This window comes from Zonotrichia leucophrys, chromosome 2 (genome assembly GCF_028769735.1).
Source record: "Zonotrichia leucophrys gambelii isolate GWCS_2022_RI chromosome 2, RI_Zleu_2.0, whole genome shotgun sequence".
Classification (NCBI taxonomy): Eukaryota; Metazoa; Chordata; class Aves; order Passeriformes; family Passerellidae; genus Zonotrichia; species Zonotrichia leucophrys.
In genome coordinates this window covers 103,040,853-103,060,429 of record NC_088171.1, presented here as the reverse complement: position 1 = coordinate 103,060,429, position 19,577 = coordinate 103,040,853, and the positions used below count along the sequence as shown (strand labels likewise).

Genomic DNA, 19,577 nt, shown 5'->3' with positions numbered 1-19,577 from the left:
ATGCCCATCCCATGCCCTCCCTGTGTGTTTTGGTGTTGGTGTCACCTCCCCCTGCACAGAGAGCCCTTCTCAGTTTCTCTGCTTGCTGCACTCCTAGAGAGCCTCTCACCCACCCAGCAGCACTTGTTTCTGGAAAATGGAAAGGAAAGAAGCAGGGTTCTGGGACGTCTGCAGACAGAAAGGGGGACAAAATTAGTGATGAGGCCTCACATTGCCTCAGGTCATCAACAATGAAGTCACAGACCATTCAGGTCATTGACAGGAGTTTCCACATTGAGGTATTTTCCATCAGTTTTCAGCTGATGTATAATCATTTTTGTTCAGGTAAAAATAGAAAGCCAGTGCTCTGAGATATTCTCTACCTGTGTTTCTTTATTCATTGCACATTCTTTATCTACACTGCTTTTTAAGCAGTCTCATTAACAAAAAAACAGACTATTCAACAAGTGTGGAACACTTTCCAAAGTAGCTCATAAAATCTTTCCCAATGTACTTGAGTGGCAGAAAATAAAATTAGGCCCATATTTTGATTTTTGTTTGGCTACAGAAATTTCCAGCAAATTTTTCGTTCCTTCTGACTGGTTCTGTATAGCACAAAGTACAATACAGCACAGAAAATACAAGCTGAGAGTCCAGAATTGCCAGACAGCCAACCCAGAACTGCCAAGTAAAATTTAGGTGGTGTGCATTTGCTCAGGAAGTTTTTGTGTTTTGTAATAACTTCAACATTAGCAGTACCACAAGAAGGATGTTCTGAATTTAAACATAAGGGATAAATTAAGCCAATGGGGTTGTAACAGTTTGTTGCAATCTGAGAATCTGATCCAGGATTTTCATGAAAATGTGAAGTTGTCCATCACTCTGTCAGAAGATTCAAGAATATCTTCAGTGAATATGCATTTTTTTCAATAAAATAACTTTAAAGGTAGTGTTTTGCTTAGCTTTAAAAATTCAGTGTGTTACTTTACATTTCTTCAGCCTGGTCCTGTGAATACTATTAAGCTCCATGTTCAAAACATTTTGTCATGAATACCATTCATTATGAAAATGTAAATGAATACATTAGTTTACTTATTCATATATTGTAGCTCAGCCATGGCCTTCAATATACATTAAAAGCATCTAAAGGAAAAACCAATAACTCAAGTAATGCTTGTTTGCTTAGGTCCTGAAGTCTTTGAAAAAAGTGTAATGGGTGGAGTGGTGACATTTACTTAAAAGCATTCATTAATTATAGGAAGGAAGAAAGTAACGGCTGGACTTCACTTAAAACTAAGCACAAAGAAAACTTCAAACACATATTGCATGACTTTAGGCTCCTGTTTACATGTTCACTCTCTAGATGTATCTGCCTCCCTTCATTGCTTATATCAGGACCTTACAGTGCTTACATTTGCAATATATGCAGTTTCATGAGATACCTTCCAGTAGACAGTATAGTCCAGTTCCTTATGCTGTCACCTTAAGTCAACCAAAATGACAGACTTTGTCTTTTGAAGTGTTTCAGAAAATCATACAAATACTCTGAGTTTCTTAATGATAATAATCATTCTGGTTGAAAGGATAACTCCTCTTTTCACATTTTTGTCATAAATGCAGGCAATGTTAGAAGATGTATTGAAAGCTGTAGAAAGTTTGATCCCTATGTTTCAGTGCTTCATTGTGTCTGCTCAGTATTTTAATATCTTTTTTAAAAACCCTATTTTGTGGTTATAGAGTCAAAACTCTCCTAATATTGTCACGTTTACATCTCACATGGATTTTACTTAGTTTGCTTCTTTGCTCGGTGAATGATTTGGGCCCCATTGGAGCTCTTGAACCTGTGCATTTCCTGCAGTTTTAACTATCCTCTTGTGTTATAAATAATGAATCTGGCTAAATGTGAGTTGCTGGCAGAGGCTAATCAATTTTATTGTGAAAAAATATTCTGGATCAGTCATGTTACTTTCCTCCTCCTTCTAACTCCTTGGTACTTGTAGTTGCACGGAAAAGGATGCTCAGTGTCCTGATGTACTCCAGCTGACATGAGACCATGCTGTACCCAGGGAGTGTTTACAGGGCTCTTGGTTACCTTAGAGGTGACACCATCAGAGCAGTGGGAAGCAGAAGAGCATGACAGCTTTTCCTCTGCCTTTTGTGAGATTTTCCTCACTGCTACAGATAGCTCTCTGAAGAGGGACTGAGTGCGTGCGGTGAACACCATCGCACTTCCTGCAGTACCAATGTTTAGACAGAATCTGTTTGTGCCCCCTGCTCTCGTTTTCCTTCATGTGACTCTTAACCATCTTTGCTTTCTACTTTAGTTAACACACTGCTTGCCCTGAACTGCAGAACAAAACAGTTCTGCCTCATGCTATTTGTGTGCCTTCGCTCAGTAATTCATGCCAAGGACTAGTAGTAAATGCAGGGCTGCCACACAACCTATTTTCAGGGTCAGTCCACGTGGAATCTGAAGGGTTTGCCTTGGATTTCGGAGTGCTCAGCTAACTAGGATCTCTCTAGGTGAGTGCCAGATGGAATTTATGGAGACATCTACTCAACTGAAGTGGATAAATTGTACAGTGCATGTGCAGTGAGCCTGGTGCTCTCAGAGCCTTTCATGATAAAGTGTGACATTCAGTGGGTTCAGTGCCCAGACACAAGTCATTTGTACTGTAAAGGCACAATAGAGCAAACATTTTCTGGAAACACAGGGTTTTCTAAGCCTACAGTACGTGGCCAACATTCCTATGTTTCTTCGTCCTACCCTGGGTACATGGATTTGTTTCTCATAGAAAATAAACAGGTCTTAGGCAAGCATCAACGCAACAAAAGAATTTGGCAGTTCTAACAATAAATATATGTTGGAAATGTTTAAGATGTTTGAACCAGCTGCTCATGTCCAGCTTTTGCCTCCTGTGGGTCATGTCCAGATGTTTCTTATCTTGCCCTTACCCACTGAAAATTACATGTGACATATTCTGCCATGATCTGTTCATGTTCTTAAGTCATCAGCATTGAAAACTGGCTCATACTGCTTCCTCTTAATGTATATGAAAAGAATTCCTTCCAATTAACTTGAAAAAAAATGTTTAACAGAACATACTCTTGTTAATCATTTGGGAACCCCTTCTGGCCTTTAGCAACAGCTTTGTTAGGAGAAAGAAGATGAAATAGAGTCCCTTTCAGCTTTTGACAGACACGTTGCAGCCATGTAGTGCACTGTCTCTGTTGCATTGGGCCAGCACTGAAGTGATGTGATTGCCAGAGTGGAGGAGAGGTCTGGGTTATGTCCCCAAAGGTCACTCTTGCCAGCAGGCAATACCTAGAGAGTATATTCCCTGAACTCCCCAAGCTCAAAGGGTTTGATTGTGAGAGCCCTCACACTGGAACCCACAAACAGAGAGAGATTCTTCTGCAATCTCCATGCTTGGCTGAAGAGGGGCCACAATGTGGCCTTTGTTACGGCAGGGAACTTCCCTGCCACTTACAGGGACGTTTCGTAAGAGACAGCTGAAGAATCCAAGGTAAAATGCATTTTTAAATGTTGGCAGGTAACACTGTGTCATGGTTTGAGCCTGGCACAGAGCCAGTGCCCCATGAAAATGCCTCACCCTGGTGTCTGCTGTGAGATGTGACCAGGAATAAGCAAAACAGGCTCCAACTTAAACATAAAGAACACTTTATTACCTAAAACTACAGGAAAAAATAGGGAAAGACTATAAGGAAAAGGAAAAAAAAATTGAAAACCTTACAAAAACCACTTTTCCTCCTCCCCACTCCTGACTTTCCCAATCAAATACATTCTCTCAAAAAACACCAACTGCCCAGCCCGGCACGACACTTTAGTATACTCAAACTGCAGTTCATGAAGAGGAAAGGAGTCCTTCTCGTTCCATAGGCTTCTCGTGGAGACACACTGAGAACCTCGTGTGCTTCCCTGTCACTTCGGCACCGCCGGGGAAAAAAAAAAAGTCCTTTTGCCGCTTGTGACATGTTCCTTCCATGCTCAGTGCTCTCACCACCGAGACATGGCCAGAGCTGCTTTTAGGGTGGTCTTTCAAGGATGCCTTGTCTCACTCCAAAAAGGCACAGTCTCTGCTTTTGGGACAACTGTCCCCCCATATTTTTCCAACCCCCTGGGGCCGGGGGGTCCTCACAAATGAACCTCCTGGTTTTGAGGCACTGCCTCCCCCTAAATGCAGTCTGTGTCACAGGAACAACTGAGTCCATGGCTACAAGAAAAAGTCCAGCCAAAAGGCCACTCCAAATCATCTCTCCCCATCCAATCATCTCCACAATCTCCGGGCCAAGTCATCTCATCTCTCATCTCCCTTCTTATTCAGCTTCGAGGAGGATTAGCATTTTTGTAAGGCCCCAATCATGCAAGAAAGGGTTAAAAGTTTTCAGTCTCTGCTGTCGGTCCCGGAGCGACTCCCACGCACGCTGCCCACACGCTGCCGCTGCGGCCGGGCAGTCTCCCTCCTTCTCCTCCTGGCTGGCTGCTCTCCTGGGGGGAGGGGGGGGGGGGCTGCCCGATGTCTCGATGTCTCTTGGGGCTCCCCCACCCTTCCATCCTTGAAAGCCCCCTCAACCCCCACCTCTGTCCAGGCCCCAGGCCTACCGCATGGCTGGCCCCTCCCCCGCCCAGCAGCAGCGGGCCGGGCGGGGGAAGAGATCTGACCTCTTCGCCCGACGATGTCCAAAGAGGAAGTGCCAGGGCAGTGCCTTGCTTTTAACCCCTGTGTATTCTCGGAGGTGTGTCCAAACCCCCCTGGCTACACCAGGTGTCAGTATGAAACCCAAAACCTTCATTGGTTTGACCACAGCTTCCCAGAATTCCCACTCCTTCCTGGTCAAACCATGACACACTGGCATGCAAATTCTGCAACTCAATCTCCTAACTTCTGTTACTACCTTGATGAATTGCAGACAAAATATAATTAAATTAAAAAAGCTTTAAATTCCTGTAAATATTACAGATCTTTTTTAAGTCTTTAAATCTAAAGATTCAGTAGACAACCCCTTTTGGTCCTAAAAACCATAGAAGCATTGAACATCCTGAGTTGGAAGGGACCATAAAGATCATCAAATCCAGCTTCTAGCCCTGTGCATGACAGCCCCAAGAGTCATACCATGTGCCTGAGGACATTGTCCAAATTCTTCTTGAACTCTGTCAGGGTGGTGCTATCACCACTTCCCTGGGGAGCCTCTTCCAGTGCCCAACCACCCTGTGGTTGAAAAAATCTTTACCTGATATCCAGCTCAAACCTCACCTGACACAGCTTCATGCCATTCCCTCGTGTCCCATTGCTGGTCACCAGAGAGGAGATCAGTCCCTGCCTGGGCTCTTTCCCTCATGAGGAAGCTGTGGACTGCTGTGAAGTTTCCCTTCAGTCTTCTCTTTTCCAGGCTGAAAAAACCAAGTGATCTCAGTGACTTCTCATACAGCTTTTCCTGTAGACAGCTCACCATCTCTGTAGACTTCCTCTGTATGATCTCTAATAGCTTTATATCTTATACTGTGGCTCCCAAAACTGCCCCAGTGCAGAGCAGAGCGGGACAGTCGCCTCCTTGCTGGGCTGGTGATGCTGTCCCTGATGCCCTCAGGACAGGAGTGGCCCTTCTGGCTGCCAGGACACTGCTGACTCATGTTCAGCTTGCCATCAACAGGACCCCCAGGACCCTTTTTTGTGGTGCTGCTCTCCAGTATTTAGTTCCTCAATCTGTGCATATTTCCAGGGTTGACCCACCCCAGGTGCAGAATCTGGAGTAAAATTCAAGTTGACAGAAACATATTTTGAAGAATCTTTTGCAGAATACAAAGGCAAAATTCAGAATTCCTGTGTTTTGAAATCTAACCAATACTGTAAGGTGATAGCTTATTTTCAAACCCATCTTTGTTAACAAGGAGTGATGAGATTCACATGTTTTTGAAGTTTTGCTGGGCCACAGGATGAGAAAATTAGTAATGAAATAAAACCTTCCTCTGCCTCTCACTCAAATACTCTTTTACAAAGCAGGGCAGTGTGACAGCAAGAGTGAGCATGCTATTTAAATATTTGCTATACCACATGCTAGAGAAAGGACAAGGGAGCTTTAGCATCCACTGTCTACAATTTGCCTAACATCTGCAAAATAATCAGAAACAGAAGTGTGTAGATGGAGTTGGGGGGATATTGTGATGTATTCCCTTTTCTGTGATCAGAAGCCATGAAGCATGGGGAGAAGGAAATAAGCAGACCACAAACAGTGCAGGAACAAGGTCACCAGGAAGGAACCAGAAGATGAGAGATTTGGGTCAAGAGTGAACTGTGCACAAACATACTACTTCTCATTGCTGGTCTCTTCCTTTGCCTGGAATTTGTTTACATTTTATTTAGAAGAAAGAGATATATTGGTACATGACTGGTAAAAATTCAGAACAGTTCTTAATAACAAGGAATAAATGTTTTTTCCCTGTCAGTGCAAGCTACTATCCCCCTTTTTAACTATGGGAGAAGCTGAACAGGTAGTTATCCTGATAGAATTATTGCAGTGTGAAAAGGTGGATCTTCATCCTACAATGACCTGGACAATTTGATTCCTTCACCTTTCCCATTCTTATAAAAGTGACTAATTGTGCTGAAGCAGGTTCAGGACCCACTGAATGAAATGAAGGATAACAGCCCACAAGAATAAGATGTCCTCTCCCTCTGTGTAAACAACAATCAAGTGCTGTTTTTAACTACAAGATGGCTTTATTGCTTCAATTTGTTTTATGGATTCTTCACCATCCATTACTTAATTAAACTCAAAATACAAGCTTGGCTTTATCATTACTGAGCCTGTGAGCAATCATTAAGTGTCACTGAGCCAGCTCTTTGAGTGGTTTTACAAACCTTTATTTTGAGGATAGGGTGGGAACAGCTTATTTGATCTGGCTTGGTTATCCTGAAATCGATAGGTTGTATCAGATCCTGAACACACTACTGCAGTACGTAGGCGAGATAAAATACAGGGTCAGGAGGCCTGTTTAGCTGATGCATTTCATCAGTGTTATAAATATACACCAGGCCAAAACCAAAGTCAAACACGGTTGAATTAGCTTTCTCTAGTGCCCCATGGAAATACCCTCCTTCCCTGCAATAGTTTTTCCATGGAAAGCTTTCTAAATTATGTCATATTTCTCCTTCCTGACACTCTTTAACTCTTTCTTCTGCAAGTATCCAGTAATAGACAAGTTCTTTGATAACATTAGTTTTTATATACTTTTTTTTTTCTCAGTGTGGCTTTTCTTTTTTATTTTATTCCATCCTGAAAAACATTTCAGTTCATTCAGTGGAGTTGCTATAATTTTTGCTCAGTGCTTTTAGTTTCATACTCCTCTCCCAGCTTTTTCCATCGAGGAAGCCAGGATCTGAGATCCCTCCTGTGTTTAATTTAATCAGCATTTCAGATTAGCTCACTACTACCCATGTGTGTGAGGGAACAAAAGAAACTTAGCATGAACTTTGTGACTGCTGCTTGCTTAACAGGACTGGTTTACCACTTTCCTGTAGGAGCAGCAGAATCAGCTTAGTGAAAACTTTTTGTTGTTCTGAACTTCTCTTGAGACACTGAGAAAAAAAGACTGAAACAAAGGACGGCTTGAAGGTGAAAAAGGTGTCAGGAACAGAGGTTGTCTGCTGCAAGGGTTCCCAGGTAACAGGCAGCCTGGGCTTCTTTAGCTGTTTCTGAGACAGACAGATTGCTGAGTCAGTGCTCTTACAGTGTCCTTCAAGAATTAATTAAAGCAGTGAAGAATATGCTTTGCTTCCTCAGTAGGATTTTTTTTCCTGAAACTGTTTTGAGCAGTTTTGGCTGGAGGAAATGGGAGACAACTGCCATTATCACATAAAGGCAAGACCACTTCCTCCAGGACAAAAGTCACAGGTATATGGGTCAAAACAGCAGCTGGAAAAAAGCTGGAAGTCTTTCAAACACATGAGCTTTAATTAGGCAGACTCAGAATAATTGGAGAAGGTTTGTACCAGACCACCTGGAAGCAAGCTTCAGATGTTTACCAATAAGGATAAAGCACCTCTGCCTAACCTTTCTTGTTACCGGGATTTTACACAGCTTGATTTAATCTGGGTTGGGATAACAAGCCTCAAATATGAAGTTCTCAGGAACTTTGTTCAGCTGATTTTCCAAATAAGCTCCATACTTGTAATATTGTTGTAAATGTACATTAATTACACAGGAACCTTAGACGTATTTGGCAAAGCTGGTTGCCACAGCAGTTGTTGCTGTTTTACATGGTCTATTTAAGCAGTTAGCTTTCTGGTATGGTAATATTACAAAATAAGCACACTCACTGTGGGGAGAAAAGCAACAACCCACTAAGCCTCTTTCTTCCTAATATGGTGAAATAAAAAGCCTTGGTCCCAGCCAGCTGAAGTGCTGATGGAGCCAAAGCCCAAGGATCAGTGTGGTGTGGCGCCTGAAGAGCACAAAGGTCATGGTCAAGATTCACACTGGGAGGGCAGGAAATGTTTAAATTCCCTGACCATGACTAAATGATGGGAGCCAGTGATGCTATCAGGGGTGCCCTCTTCTCATCCCAGCTCGTGTTTGATTCCAGAATGGTGAGAGCGTTCCCTCCTGTAATTGCTGGCTCGAGAGCTGTGGGCTGTGCTATATAGCATGTATAGGGACTTGATTTCCACAAAGGTTTATATTAAGCAGGGACATGAATTTCTCAGTGAGCAGAAATGTTGGGATCTCAGGCCCCAAGCTGAAGAGGAGCTGGTGAGAGACAAGCTGTGGCAGAAGGACAGACAGCCCCTGGTGTCTCCTCTGCTTGCACAATGTCCAGTGAATGGAGGCCCCAAACACCACTGGAGTTCCAGGCAGCTTTGCCTTTTTCCTTACTCATGTTCACTATCACCTTTTCAACAAAAGAGCTCAGGTTTTCACAGCAACAAGCAATGGGTTGGTGGGTGCTGTTTGCCCCGTCCCACCTAGCTCCCAGCTGAAGAGATGGGGTTTTCTGGCTGCTTCTCAGGAGTTCTGCTTCTGCTGGTTAAAACTCTGCTCAAGGATGCTTGGTACACTATTAACTCATCATATTTAAATCCAGTGATCCTTGCATTTTTCTTACTTGCTAATGTGAGGATGAGACATAGATGAATCCACAAAAGAAAGAGAAATCCATACAAAAGCCCTAGAGGCCGACATGTCCAGATGCATAATTCCGGTGATTATAATTTATCAGGTACCCCAGCCATGTGAGGCTTTGGGAATAAAAGCCGACTGAAACTCACATCTCCCCAGAGGGAGAGCTACAACAAAAGCGTTTTAACCACATTTGTGCCACAAATTCCTCTCGCATTTGGTGACCGTGGCTTGTTCTAATTAAAACAATAACAGTTTCAGCACTGTGTTCTAAAGCAAACAAACTGTTTATGAGGGGAGAAATGCAGAGAAACACTGAAGACAGCAATTCTCTTTCCAGAGAACGTCTCCACCACCACATAGCGTGTTCTCTCCTGCTGCAATGTCATCACCCATCAGAAAGCTTTGCTTCCCAGCTTTGCTTCCAAGAGCACAGGCTCTGATTTGGCAGATGAATCATCCATATTACACCTATGAGTGTTCAGAAAGAGGCGAAGGCCTGAGCTTTGCCTTTTATAAAGCCTGATCATGTCCAAAGCTGGGTTTGTTGTGCTCTGTTGTTCCCACTACAGCTTCCCAGCCTGGAGCTCAGATCTAGCCCAGAAGGACCTGCCCAGATAAAGTGAGGAGGCCCTGCTAGCTCCAGGGAAGCATCCAGCCCTTCACTGGCACAGAAGGATGAAGCAGAGGCAGCAGCGCAGTGAGGGAGAAGCATGCTCAGTCAGCTTTATGAAATAATACATTGTTTATACATCCATTAGGAAAACTTTGATAAGGAGGGAAACACTGAAAAGGAAATATCTTTTTTTCTAGTGGAGTAAAAGTGATGCCTGTGGTTTTAAACAAAGGCGTTTTGGCAGGATCATTTCATACAGAAGAGGAAGAGAAAGGGAAACTGTATTTGAATTAATTCAGATAAGTGAAGGTCAGAAGACCTTAGGTCAGAATTTTCCATTAATTCCTATGGTCTAGCTCTCTGCCAAAATTGTTACCTCCTAACTCCTTTGTACAAATATTGTTGTGGTTATTACTACTGATTGCTGTATCTACTGCAATTACACATACAAAAGCTGTTTACAGTATTGCAGCCATAATAATGCGAAAGAACAAAGTCAGGCGATTTTCATGGTGGGTGTTATATGAGATTTCGAATGAATTTGTATAACTCTCTTCAGCATGTACCTACAGTGGGGAAAAGACAAGAACAAAAGAGCAAGGAGCAAACCTAGTTTTAATTCAATACCTGTATTGAATCTTAACTTGAAACTTGTTTTTTGGTGAATCATAATTTTTTGAACCTTGATCAATACCTCTGTTTGACCTAGAATATACTACTTTAATTCAAAGTCAAATTTTGTTTAAAATTATTTTAACTTAAGAAAAAAACCCAAATCTTTTTTTAAGCGTTTTCAAATTAAAAGTAATTCTTTTTCCAAATTAAAATATTTCAAGTTTTTTTCTTTTTGGAGTGAAGACGAGTTTGTAACATATTTCAGTGTTCCCAGTTCTCATTATTTTTCCCCAGAGAAGTTTTCACTGAGGCATTTCATCCAGTAAGCAAAACAGGAAGGGATAGAAAGAGAAACTGAGGCAAAAAGAAGTGAAAATAGTTTTCCAGTGTCTCTTTAGATGGATACCAGTATTAGAAATAGAAATTGTGTTTCCTGAGTTCCCTCTAGATTGGGAAATACTGAAGGACATTAAAGAGATAAGTTATCAGATGCAAAATACATGTCCAGCCTTTATTGTTGTGAGCAACGGAGATCATGACAATTACCAGGACTGTGTACTTGGCCTCTGAAATCTTGTTCCTACTTCCTGGTACAGCCACAGGTCAAGCACTGGTTGCCTGCTCCATTTGCATGGCACAAGTTAGCGTGATAGAAAGATGATTTTCTTTGTATGGCTTTCTCTTTTCAGAAAGTCCTTCTCTCGTTGTCGAAGAATTAACAGGATGCTTTCCAACGAGTCAGTGCCTCCTGCCTTCAGTCGCTCCAATTCTCAGGCTTCCATGGACAGCACTTCCATGGAGGACTTCTGGTGTGAGGTGGAGAGCATCAAGGAGAGCAGAGAAGATGGACCTGAAGAAGCAATGCTCTTGGAGTTCAAACCTGCTGATGGTGAGCGCATGAACACCACTTACTCCTCATTCCCTGGCTTTGCCTCCTCCCTAAAGAGCCATGTCCTGATCTCCTTCCTCGCATCGCTCAGTCTGAGCAGAAGTACTAGTCTGGGTCTATGATCATTGTAGCTCCTCTTATGAACATCACAGTTAGCCACTGGTAAGAAACAAGAATTGTCTGGTTTATGCACTGGAGCCACTAATGAACTTCTGAAGTGAGTTTTGTTGCATTGATTTTATTTGTGCTTTGGGAAGACAGATACAGTGTAATTCAGAAAAGAGAGGCACTCAATGAAAACTAAATTTACAGCATTAAATAGATTAAACCAAAACATTTAAAGTAGCAAAATGTTAATTTAGTATGCTATAATTTTAAACTTTCTGGCTTTTCATAGGATATGATTCAGAAATAATTAAAGTGTTGAAGCAGTTTTTGGTTAGATGTAGTATTCTCCTATCAGGAATTTGATATCTGCCTGTTTCTCTGAAATTGCCCAATTAAGATATCATTCAAGGAAAGTTTAGAGATAAGTCTGAGTGTAGGGATGCCTACATTGTTCAGGCTCTCCACTTGACCAAATTAATTCATCACTTATACAACATGTCCTGAAGGTATTACTGCCTCATTGTGTTACCATGTTTTCCCCTCTCGTTAGGCACTGTGTTCGGAAAAACATTCAGTATGTGATAGCTTGTTGCAATGCACCTTTGTGTTAGATGATTTGATAACACCTAGAACAGTGGTTCCCATTTTTTTTTTTTCCAGTTAGGACCCCCGTCACGAATGTATTAGATTGTGTAACACAAAATACCAGGTGTTGCTATACAATGAAACCAAATTTCTTCTGAGGTCGTGACCTGCTGATAACTGCTGCTACCCTTCTGTGGCTCCTGGCCCCTGGTCTGGTAACTACTGATGTAGGGATCGATTTTGAAACGATGGCATGCTCTTTCCATACAATTATTAACATGAATGATAATGTATTTTTCCTACCTTGACGTGCAATGGGATGTCATTAATTCTGCTACCAGGAAGAATGGTGGAAAGTACTGCTTTATTAAGCAATCAAAATGCAACCAGTCATGGTAAGTAACCCATGCAGAGGTGTCTAGCTCCAACCATGTGCTGTTTCCATGGGAAACACCTCCCATTCACTAGTTTCCAGCTGGGCTCTCCTGGAAGCTAAAGAAGACCACCAGAAATCTTGGTCTGCTGTGAGAGTTATGATCAGTCAGCCTAAATCCACTGTTCTGCACTCCTCTGTTTCTTATTGGGAAAACTCCTGTCTGGTCATACTCTTCAGCATGGAGACTCCCTAAGGAGATCATGAGCCTCTTGGTGCCACCTCCATGCAATTGTCAGCACAAACTAACAGGTGTCCCTGACTCGTCTGCACAGTCAGGGGAATGACACAAATCTGTGAGCTGCCAAGTTGGATAACTTAATAGGACAAGGCAATACAAGATCTTACTTTCCAGAAACTTCTCCATCAGTTTCATCAGGGCTGAACTAAATCTTCTCAACTGCCTGAACCCTGCTGCAGTCCCGTGTTACCCTTTGTCTGAGTACACCTCATGAAATCACATTGATTTTTTCCCCTTTGCCCTGAATTAAAAATGAGACTGCAAGTCAAAATGCAATACATCTCCACACTTCATTTACCTTCATATTAAATGCATATATATGTATTGCATACACCCACACACAATCAGGCAGTGCTTGTCCTAGTTATTAACATCAGGAATATATTCAGTCTGGGATCATAAATCTTGGAAATAATAGTGAGTTCTATTAGGGTCCTAATAGGATAATACTCCTTGCCAGTGATCAAAACACTAAAAACCAATGTGGAAACCCTCAGGGCGAAATAAAAGCAAATATTAATTTCAGATGTCTTTGAGAGGAGGAGATGAAGATCCTTAAGAAGGAGGCCAAAGGGTGATAGAAGCCAGGCAGGCATGACTGTCAAAACCTCAGTGTGCTTTGCCAGACATCATGTGCAAAGGGCAGACAACAGCATACTTATTCTGTTGATGTTAGCAAATACAGTCAAAAAGGAACAGAAAGAAGATCATAACAAGTGACACAAGGGATGAAAATGTAGGGGAGGCGAAAGTCGTGCTGTATTTAAGATGCCCAAGCTGTGCAGAATTGCTTTACAACTTCTGTTACAAGGCTTGAATGCTGGGAGTTATTTAAGGTTATATCTCTGGGCTGTTTCAGGTTATATCTGAGATTCAAAGCAAGACACATGTCTTTCCTAGCAAACTCTATGAGAAAAAGAGACCTACTCTCTCAATTATCTGTCTTCTGGTGCTGCAGAATCAAACACAGTATCAAGACCGTGCTTTATTAGTAGCTAAAACTATAAAAGTAATGCTTTCTTAAACTACGTGGTGGTGGGGGGAAGGGGTTAACCTTAATTTGATACCAATGTGTCTTAAAAAATTGAGCATTTTTTAATGCAATAATTTCTTCTCTTTAATACTTTTACTCTTCTGATTGCTGTCATTATGTGTTAGTCTATTGTTTGTGTGTAGTTGGAACAGGAAAAGGGAAAAGCCAGAGAAAACACATCACAGGGTGACTCGTAAGCACACAGAAATTAATGTCTGCCCTGATGTTTTTCATAGCAAGTTTGATTACAAGGTAAATTCTTGGAAAGAATATGTCAGGACAAAAGCCAGAATTAATGTTATTTAAAAGCTGAAATATGGACACATGTGGCTCCAACAGCAGCGCACAAGAAAGAGAAGAGACCTTCTTAGAAAGAAGAGTGAAAATGGCAGAAGAATCACTGGTTCAAAGCTTACAGAGAAGGAAAAGGGAGTCTTCATCCTGTCTGTGGATACAGAAAGGATAAGAGTAGAGACAAGCTCTTTCATGGGATACAGGGCTGGTCACACCCCTGGCTAACACAGAGCAGGGGTTTAGAAGCAGCTATTTTTGTAGTGCTTTGTAAAGGGGCAGGGCAGTTAACAATGAAGTCAGTGATGGTACATGCATAAGATGCTTTTGCTTGTCCCTACAGCCCAGTCCTGTAATTTTCTCTTTTGTGTATGTAACTGCCAAAGTGCAGCAAACTGGTGTCCATCAATCAGCCTGCATTCTGATGTCAAGAAGAGGCAATAAAGGGAGAGTGGAAATACCAACCTGCCATTAAGACTGGTGCTGGGACAAGAACAATAAGTGCATTGACGAGTTGTTTTATAGAACATGCTGCAAATTAATCCATTTCCTGTTTGACATGTTTATTTGTAGTACCTCTTCTTCAGTCAGGGCTGGAATGAAATTACTGTCTTGTGTCAAGCAGCTTACTGCTGAGCTAGGATTGCTCACAAAACTGAAATGAAGGTCCTCAAAATCTCCTACGTGAATAGAGATTTTAAAATACTATGACTGTTTATTTTTAAAAGAACACAAATCAAAAAGCAGTAAGAGCAAAGTTTAAAATTACTGAATGATTCAGAGAAGGTAGACTTGGACCTTTCCACAGCCAGATAGTGACAAGGCACATTCATTTCAGGTAACAGGTAGCAAGCTGAAAACCTATATTGTCTTTATTGTCTTCACATGGACAGGTTTTGGTAGTGAGAGGACTGCAGGTATGGCTCTGTGAAAAGATGCCAGAAGCATCTGCCATGTCCAACAGAGCCAGGATAGAAAACAATTCTTCCCACAATGCATACCCTCACTATGGAACCAATTCCAGTATTGAACCAGTTGGGAAGCAGGTATTGAACAGATTAAAGAAAGTATTAACATTGAGATCCCAAAAAACACTGGGGTGTACAGTGCTAATGAGTCTTTAATAATTAGAAGTTAGAGTGATACCTGGCTTGCCAGGATGGCTATTTCTGCATCTTCCTCCATTACACGACCTCTTAGACACTTAGCCCTTCCTGACCCTTGTTCTTTAGTGAGCAGTTCTGGTTCTTAATAATCTTGTTCAAAACAAACAGTTGGACTAGGTGGACATCACCCTTCTCTCAGTGTGGCTTCTTCACCAGCTACCAGCAGACCCTCTGGAATTGCACCACTAGAGTGCAAATCCATTATTCTGTTGCATACACACCTCCACTATTTCTGTTTATTTGGATTGGAATGCCAATTTTATTTCCATCAGCCAAATGGAAATAAATTCTCCAGTACACCATGCTACAAATGGCGAGCGTGGCATAAATGGGAACTGAGGAGATTTATGCTTTTGAATTGCAAGTTAATTTTCAGGGACCTTGCTTTGTCAGGCTGGTTACTCTGCTGCCTTCTTCACGTGCATATGCTGATAAAATGCCTCTTCTGTTTTCCTCATAAGCCTCTCTTGTGCAGATACTGATAAACTGAAAGTTTTTTGAAGACAATATGTTTACAAACCTAACTTAACTTGCCCTTGTGGCCTAAGAAAGGTTGGAATTAGAGTATTCTCAAGGTAAAGACCGTGATAGCAGTCCAACATGCCAACTCTTTTCCTCAGCCCCCTCTTCCTTCTTGTCAGGGTTATTAACATGCTGTCTTCCTCCACAGAAGGGGAGCTGGAGGCGGAATGGCTGCAAGACGTAGGTTTATCCACATTGATCTCAGGAGCTGAAGAGGAGGATGGCCAAGCCCTGCTGTCCACTCTGACCAGAACTCAAGCTGCTGCTGTACAGAAGAGGTACAACACCTACACTCAGACCCTGAGGAAGAAGAACAAGCACACAGTCCGGGATGTGCGAGACATCTTTGGCACCAGTGACTCTTCTGTAAGTGTCCCCATGCATGCCTTTGATCTTAACTTTTATGCAATTTGCAAGTAGCTCATCAAAGTTTGTGCCAGACAGGAACCCTTACCTGCTGACAATGCACAGACAGTCATTAGCAGTTTCTGACCGTAACACCAGACTTTTAATGTTGTATACAGTACATTTGAGAGGAAAGGAAAAAACCAAATGCAGTGGTACAGTTTTGTAACTAACCTGTAACATAAAGTTGTATCTGTTGCAAGCCATCCTCCTGCAGCCTCATGTCAAGACTAACATTTGCTCCTTTATTTTTTGGAAACTGGTGAGTTACTCTTGGCAGCTATTCAAATTTTTGATGGCTTCAGGGGACACTTGCTATTTACTCAGCAGTCTCAGCGGTGAAGTAAAACTTGTCTAATGAAGCAACTGGGGTTCAAATATGCATAAGCAATTAAACACCTGCCAGCACGATTGTAACTTGTACACTAGCAGTTACATTTCTCTTACATAGCAAACAAAAACCTATTACTGTTCATTTGCTTCATGGCTTCAGAAATCAGCAGTACCTCTGGAGGTTTCATCCACTTTTCCCTGAGGATAGCTCTGAACGCACCAGTTCCCGTCAGTACGTTTTGATTCTGGTGAATGTAGTCAGCTGCGTGAGTTTAGTCCACTGCTCAAAGCAACACTCATGATTTTATGTTTATCACTCATGATGTCTTAAATGGGAGTCAGCAATAAGATCACAAGCTCACCTTTGAAATTATTATTAAAATTGTTGCCAATATAAAACTCCCACAAACTGTTTTTCATTACGGCATTGCTTTTTCCTTTCCTGTGTGTTCTGCCATCTCTTCAAGGCTTGATATCCTGGATTATTAAAAAAAAAATTGGGAACAAAAATTGTAGCTGCATAGTTATGTTAAAATTACAAAGATACAATGTCCAGATATTTAAACTTTTTGTTTCCAAATGTAATATCTGGATTCTTTTGAACCGCTTGCACATATCCCACTAGTACATCCAGAAGTATCCAGTACTTTCCTGTGGGCAGACATTCTTTAATGAGAGATATCAGGCACGTTTGCATGAACATTAAAAAGCTTGTGGTACTTCTAGTTAGATTAGCTCACTTCTCCTGATTCAAGTATCTGTAAACCATAAAGTGTATAATTTTTTTTACAAAAGCTTGAGTTTCCTAATTAATTTAAGTCAGACAAATAAGAGTTGTATGTTTCCTCTCAGATGGGCATATTATTGATTTATTTTTGGCCTGCTTATTTTCTCCTTCTAACTTGATAAAGTTTCTCACTTGCGAAAGGAATTTGGATGCTCAGAGCAGCTGCACTTCAAATCAGTGTTTTACCTCCTCCAAAAGTCAGTTCACTTACTAGTTCTGCATTGTGAAAGTCTAAAAGATAAGATCAAATCAGTAATTAGGTCTTCTAATTCTTCTTCCCACAAAAAATATGCAGTTCTGCAGGTGCTGACCTAGATGTTAAACCCAGATGCCCAAACACAAGTGCAGAGCACACCATCACCTCCCTCCAGCAGCCTGTGAAACGTTTTAGTTCTAAAAGCCTACAAGGCCCCAGCACTCTAATTTTCCTATTCACCAGTGCTCCTATCTCTGCTGCTTGTTATGGGATTTAGAAACTTTGTCCTAATTATCAGCCCTTCAGGGATAAACACACTTCAGGAGGGCTTGTGTTCCTGACCTAAGGGTTTCCCAGGTCAGGTTTCCCAGGTTTTTAAGGGGGTATCAGCAGTCCCTGGATCTTTGCTGCCTCTTTGGGTATGGCTCTACAGCTGCCAGAGAATCTCTGAGATTTATCAGTTTGGGGAAGAGAAGGACATTAAAAACAACTCAGCCAAAAGAAAAGAGTGGCTGGAGATGGGTACAAGCAAATCTTTTCAGCACAGCTGGGGAAGAGAGGCTGCTTGAAATGACATGCAGTTCTGCTTTCCCATCCTGCCTTTTAGTTGGGAAGGGCAGAAGTAAACAGAACATGCTGCAAATAGCAAATCAGGTCTAATTGTTTCACTTAACTCTATAATCCTCCCCATTAGGAGAATGGATTTACACCTCTTCCCAACAACCTAAGAATCACAAGAGCCCAGAGGGATGGGTCACAGGATGGATTACTCTCTTCCTTGGCTAATGATGAGAGAAAAGGGGATTAGCTCACTAGGGTCACCTGAGATGAGATTTAGGGGACCACTAAAGAGGAATAAATTAGTTGTCATCTGGAGTGGGGGAAGAAGAAGATAGATTTGCCCTAGTTTTTTCCTCTCTATTCTGAAAAAACCCTGCCTACTAGATGTTTTGGTACTACTGCCTAGTGGCCAGGCTCTGCATGGGTCAGCACAGAAACAAAAGGTGCTTTTCCAGCCATCCTGCCTTGAGGTCCATGCCCTCATGGCAGGAGTGTCCCCTCAACAGAGAATGGACTGAAATAAAAGGAAATGCAGGTATTCCTTTTCTTGTTTTGGTAGCTTTGGTGTGGGGGTTTATTTTCTTCTGTTGCCTGTCCTGGAAAGAAGCCATTCATCCCTTGGGGCAAAATGTTGCCCCTTGTTACAAAAAACACTACCCCTGTGGTTACAAACGCCACACCTTGGCAAGCAGAGCAGCCTGTCCCAGCTGAGGTGCTTTTGCTCTGCTTCGGACAGGTCCACAGCCAGCAGACTCGACTGACAGCCAAACTACTGAATTTTAAATTGGATAGTTTATTAATCACAGTGGCCTGATTTTCCTTTCTGCTGCTACCCTGCGGCTTCCATCAGAAGCTATCAGCTCTGCTAGTGCTCAGAGCTTAGAAAAATCAACAGCAGCATACAAATGGGGGACACACATACATTCATTGTGTTATTGGACAGGGGAGATGAAGCACTGTGCTCATTAACAGCCCAACCCTGTACATTGTAATTAACTAAAACTCCTGAAGACTTTCTACAAGCATTTTACTTCATCAATGCATGACAAAATCATGTCCTAGTTAAAGAAAAATCCCTTACTAACCCAGAGCTATTTGCATGAAAAGGTGTTTGTGGTGGCAGTGCTTGGAAATGTGAATATATTCAAAACATGGGCAAATTGTATCCTGGCCAGAGCTATAAGGTTATCCTCCTTTGCCTTTATTTCCTTTAGCTTCAGGGCTGAAAATAAAATTTGGTCTCTTTGGTGCTTCAGTTGTTTGGTTTTACATCTCTACAATGAGTGTAGCTACTAAAGAACTGTTTGTCTTCCTCATCTCCATCCTCTCCTTTGCTCTTCTGATTTCATCTTCCCATTGGAAATTCCTGTGTATGTTGTAGCAGTAAACAGTGGGCTCATTTTTAGTGTGTCTAATGAATCACTTTCAGTCAAAATCAGGATATGGGAAGCCTCACCTTTGCTGAAGCCTCAGGCAAATGAATAAAGCTGTCCCAGTTTATTTAAGGACACAGTTTGACTCTTGGTCTTTCACATTCATTGGGAAAAGGTCTTCAAAAGTTCTTTAATTTTCTTTTACCCTGCAGAAATAATCTGGATCTTTAAATTCATGCATTAAAAAGGTTTTATTCCCAGTCTTTCTAACATTAAAAAAAAGTAAGGGCGGGGAGGAAGGAAGAC

General features: G+C 41.9%; 1 protein-coding gene across 1 annotated transcript in view; it reads left to right on the top strand.

Annotated features, from left to right (window-relative positions):
* ARHGAP28 (Rho GTPase activating protein 28) overlaps window positions 1–19,577 on the top strand; it is a 73,754-nt gene that overhangs the window by 31,302 nt on the left and 22,875 nt on the right. The window contains exons 2-3 of the mRNA XM_064705882.1: window positions 11,038–11,237; window positions 15,765–15,982. Of these exons, the coding sequence (XP_064561952.1) occupies window positions 11,038–11,237; window positions 15,765–15,982 (418 nt within the window). The remainder of the gene's footprint in view (window positions 1–11,037; window positions 11,238–15,764; window positions 15,983–19,577) is intronic.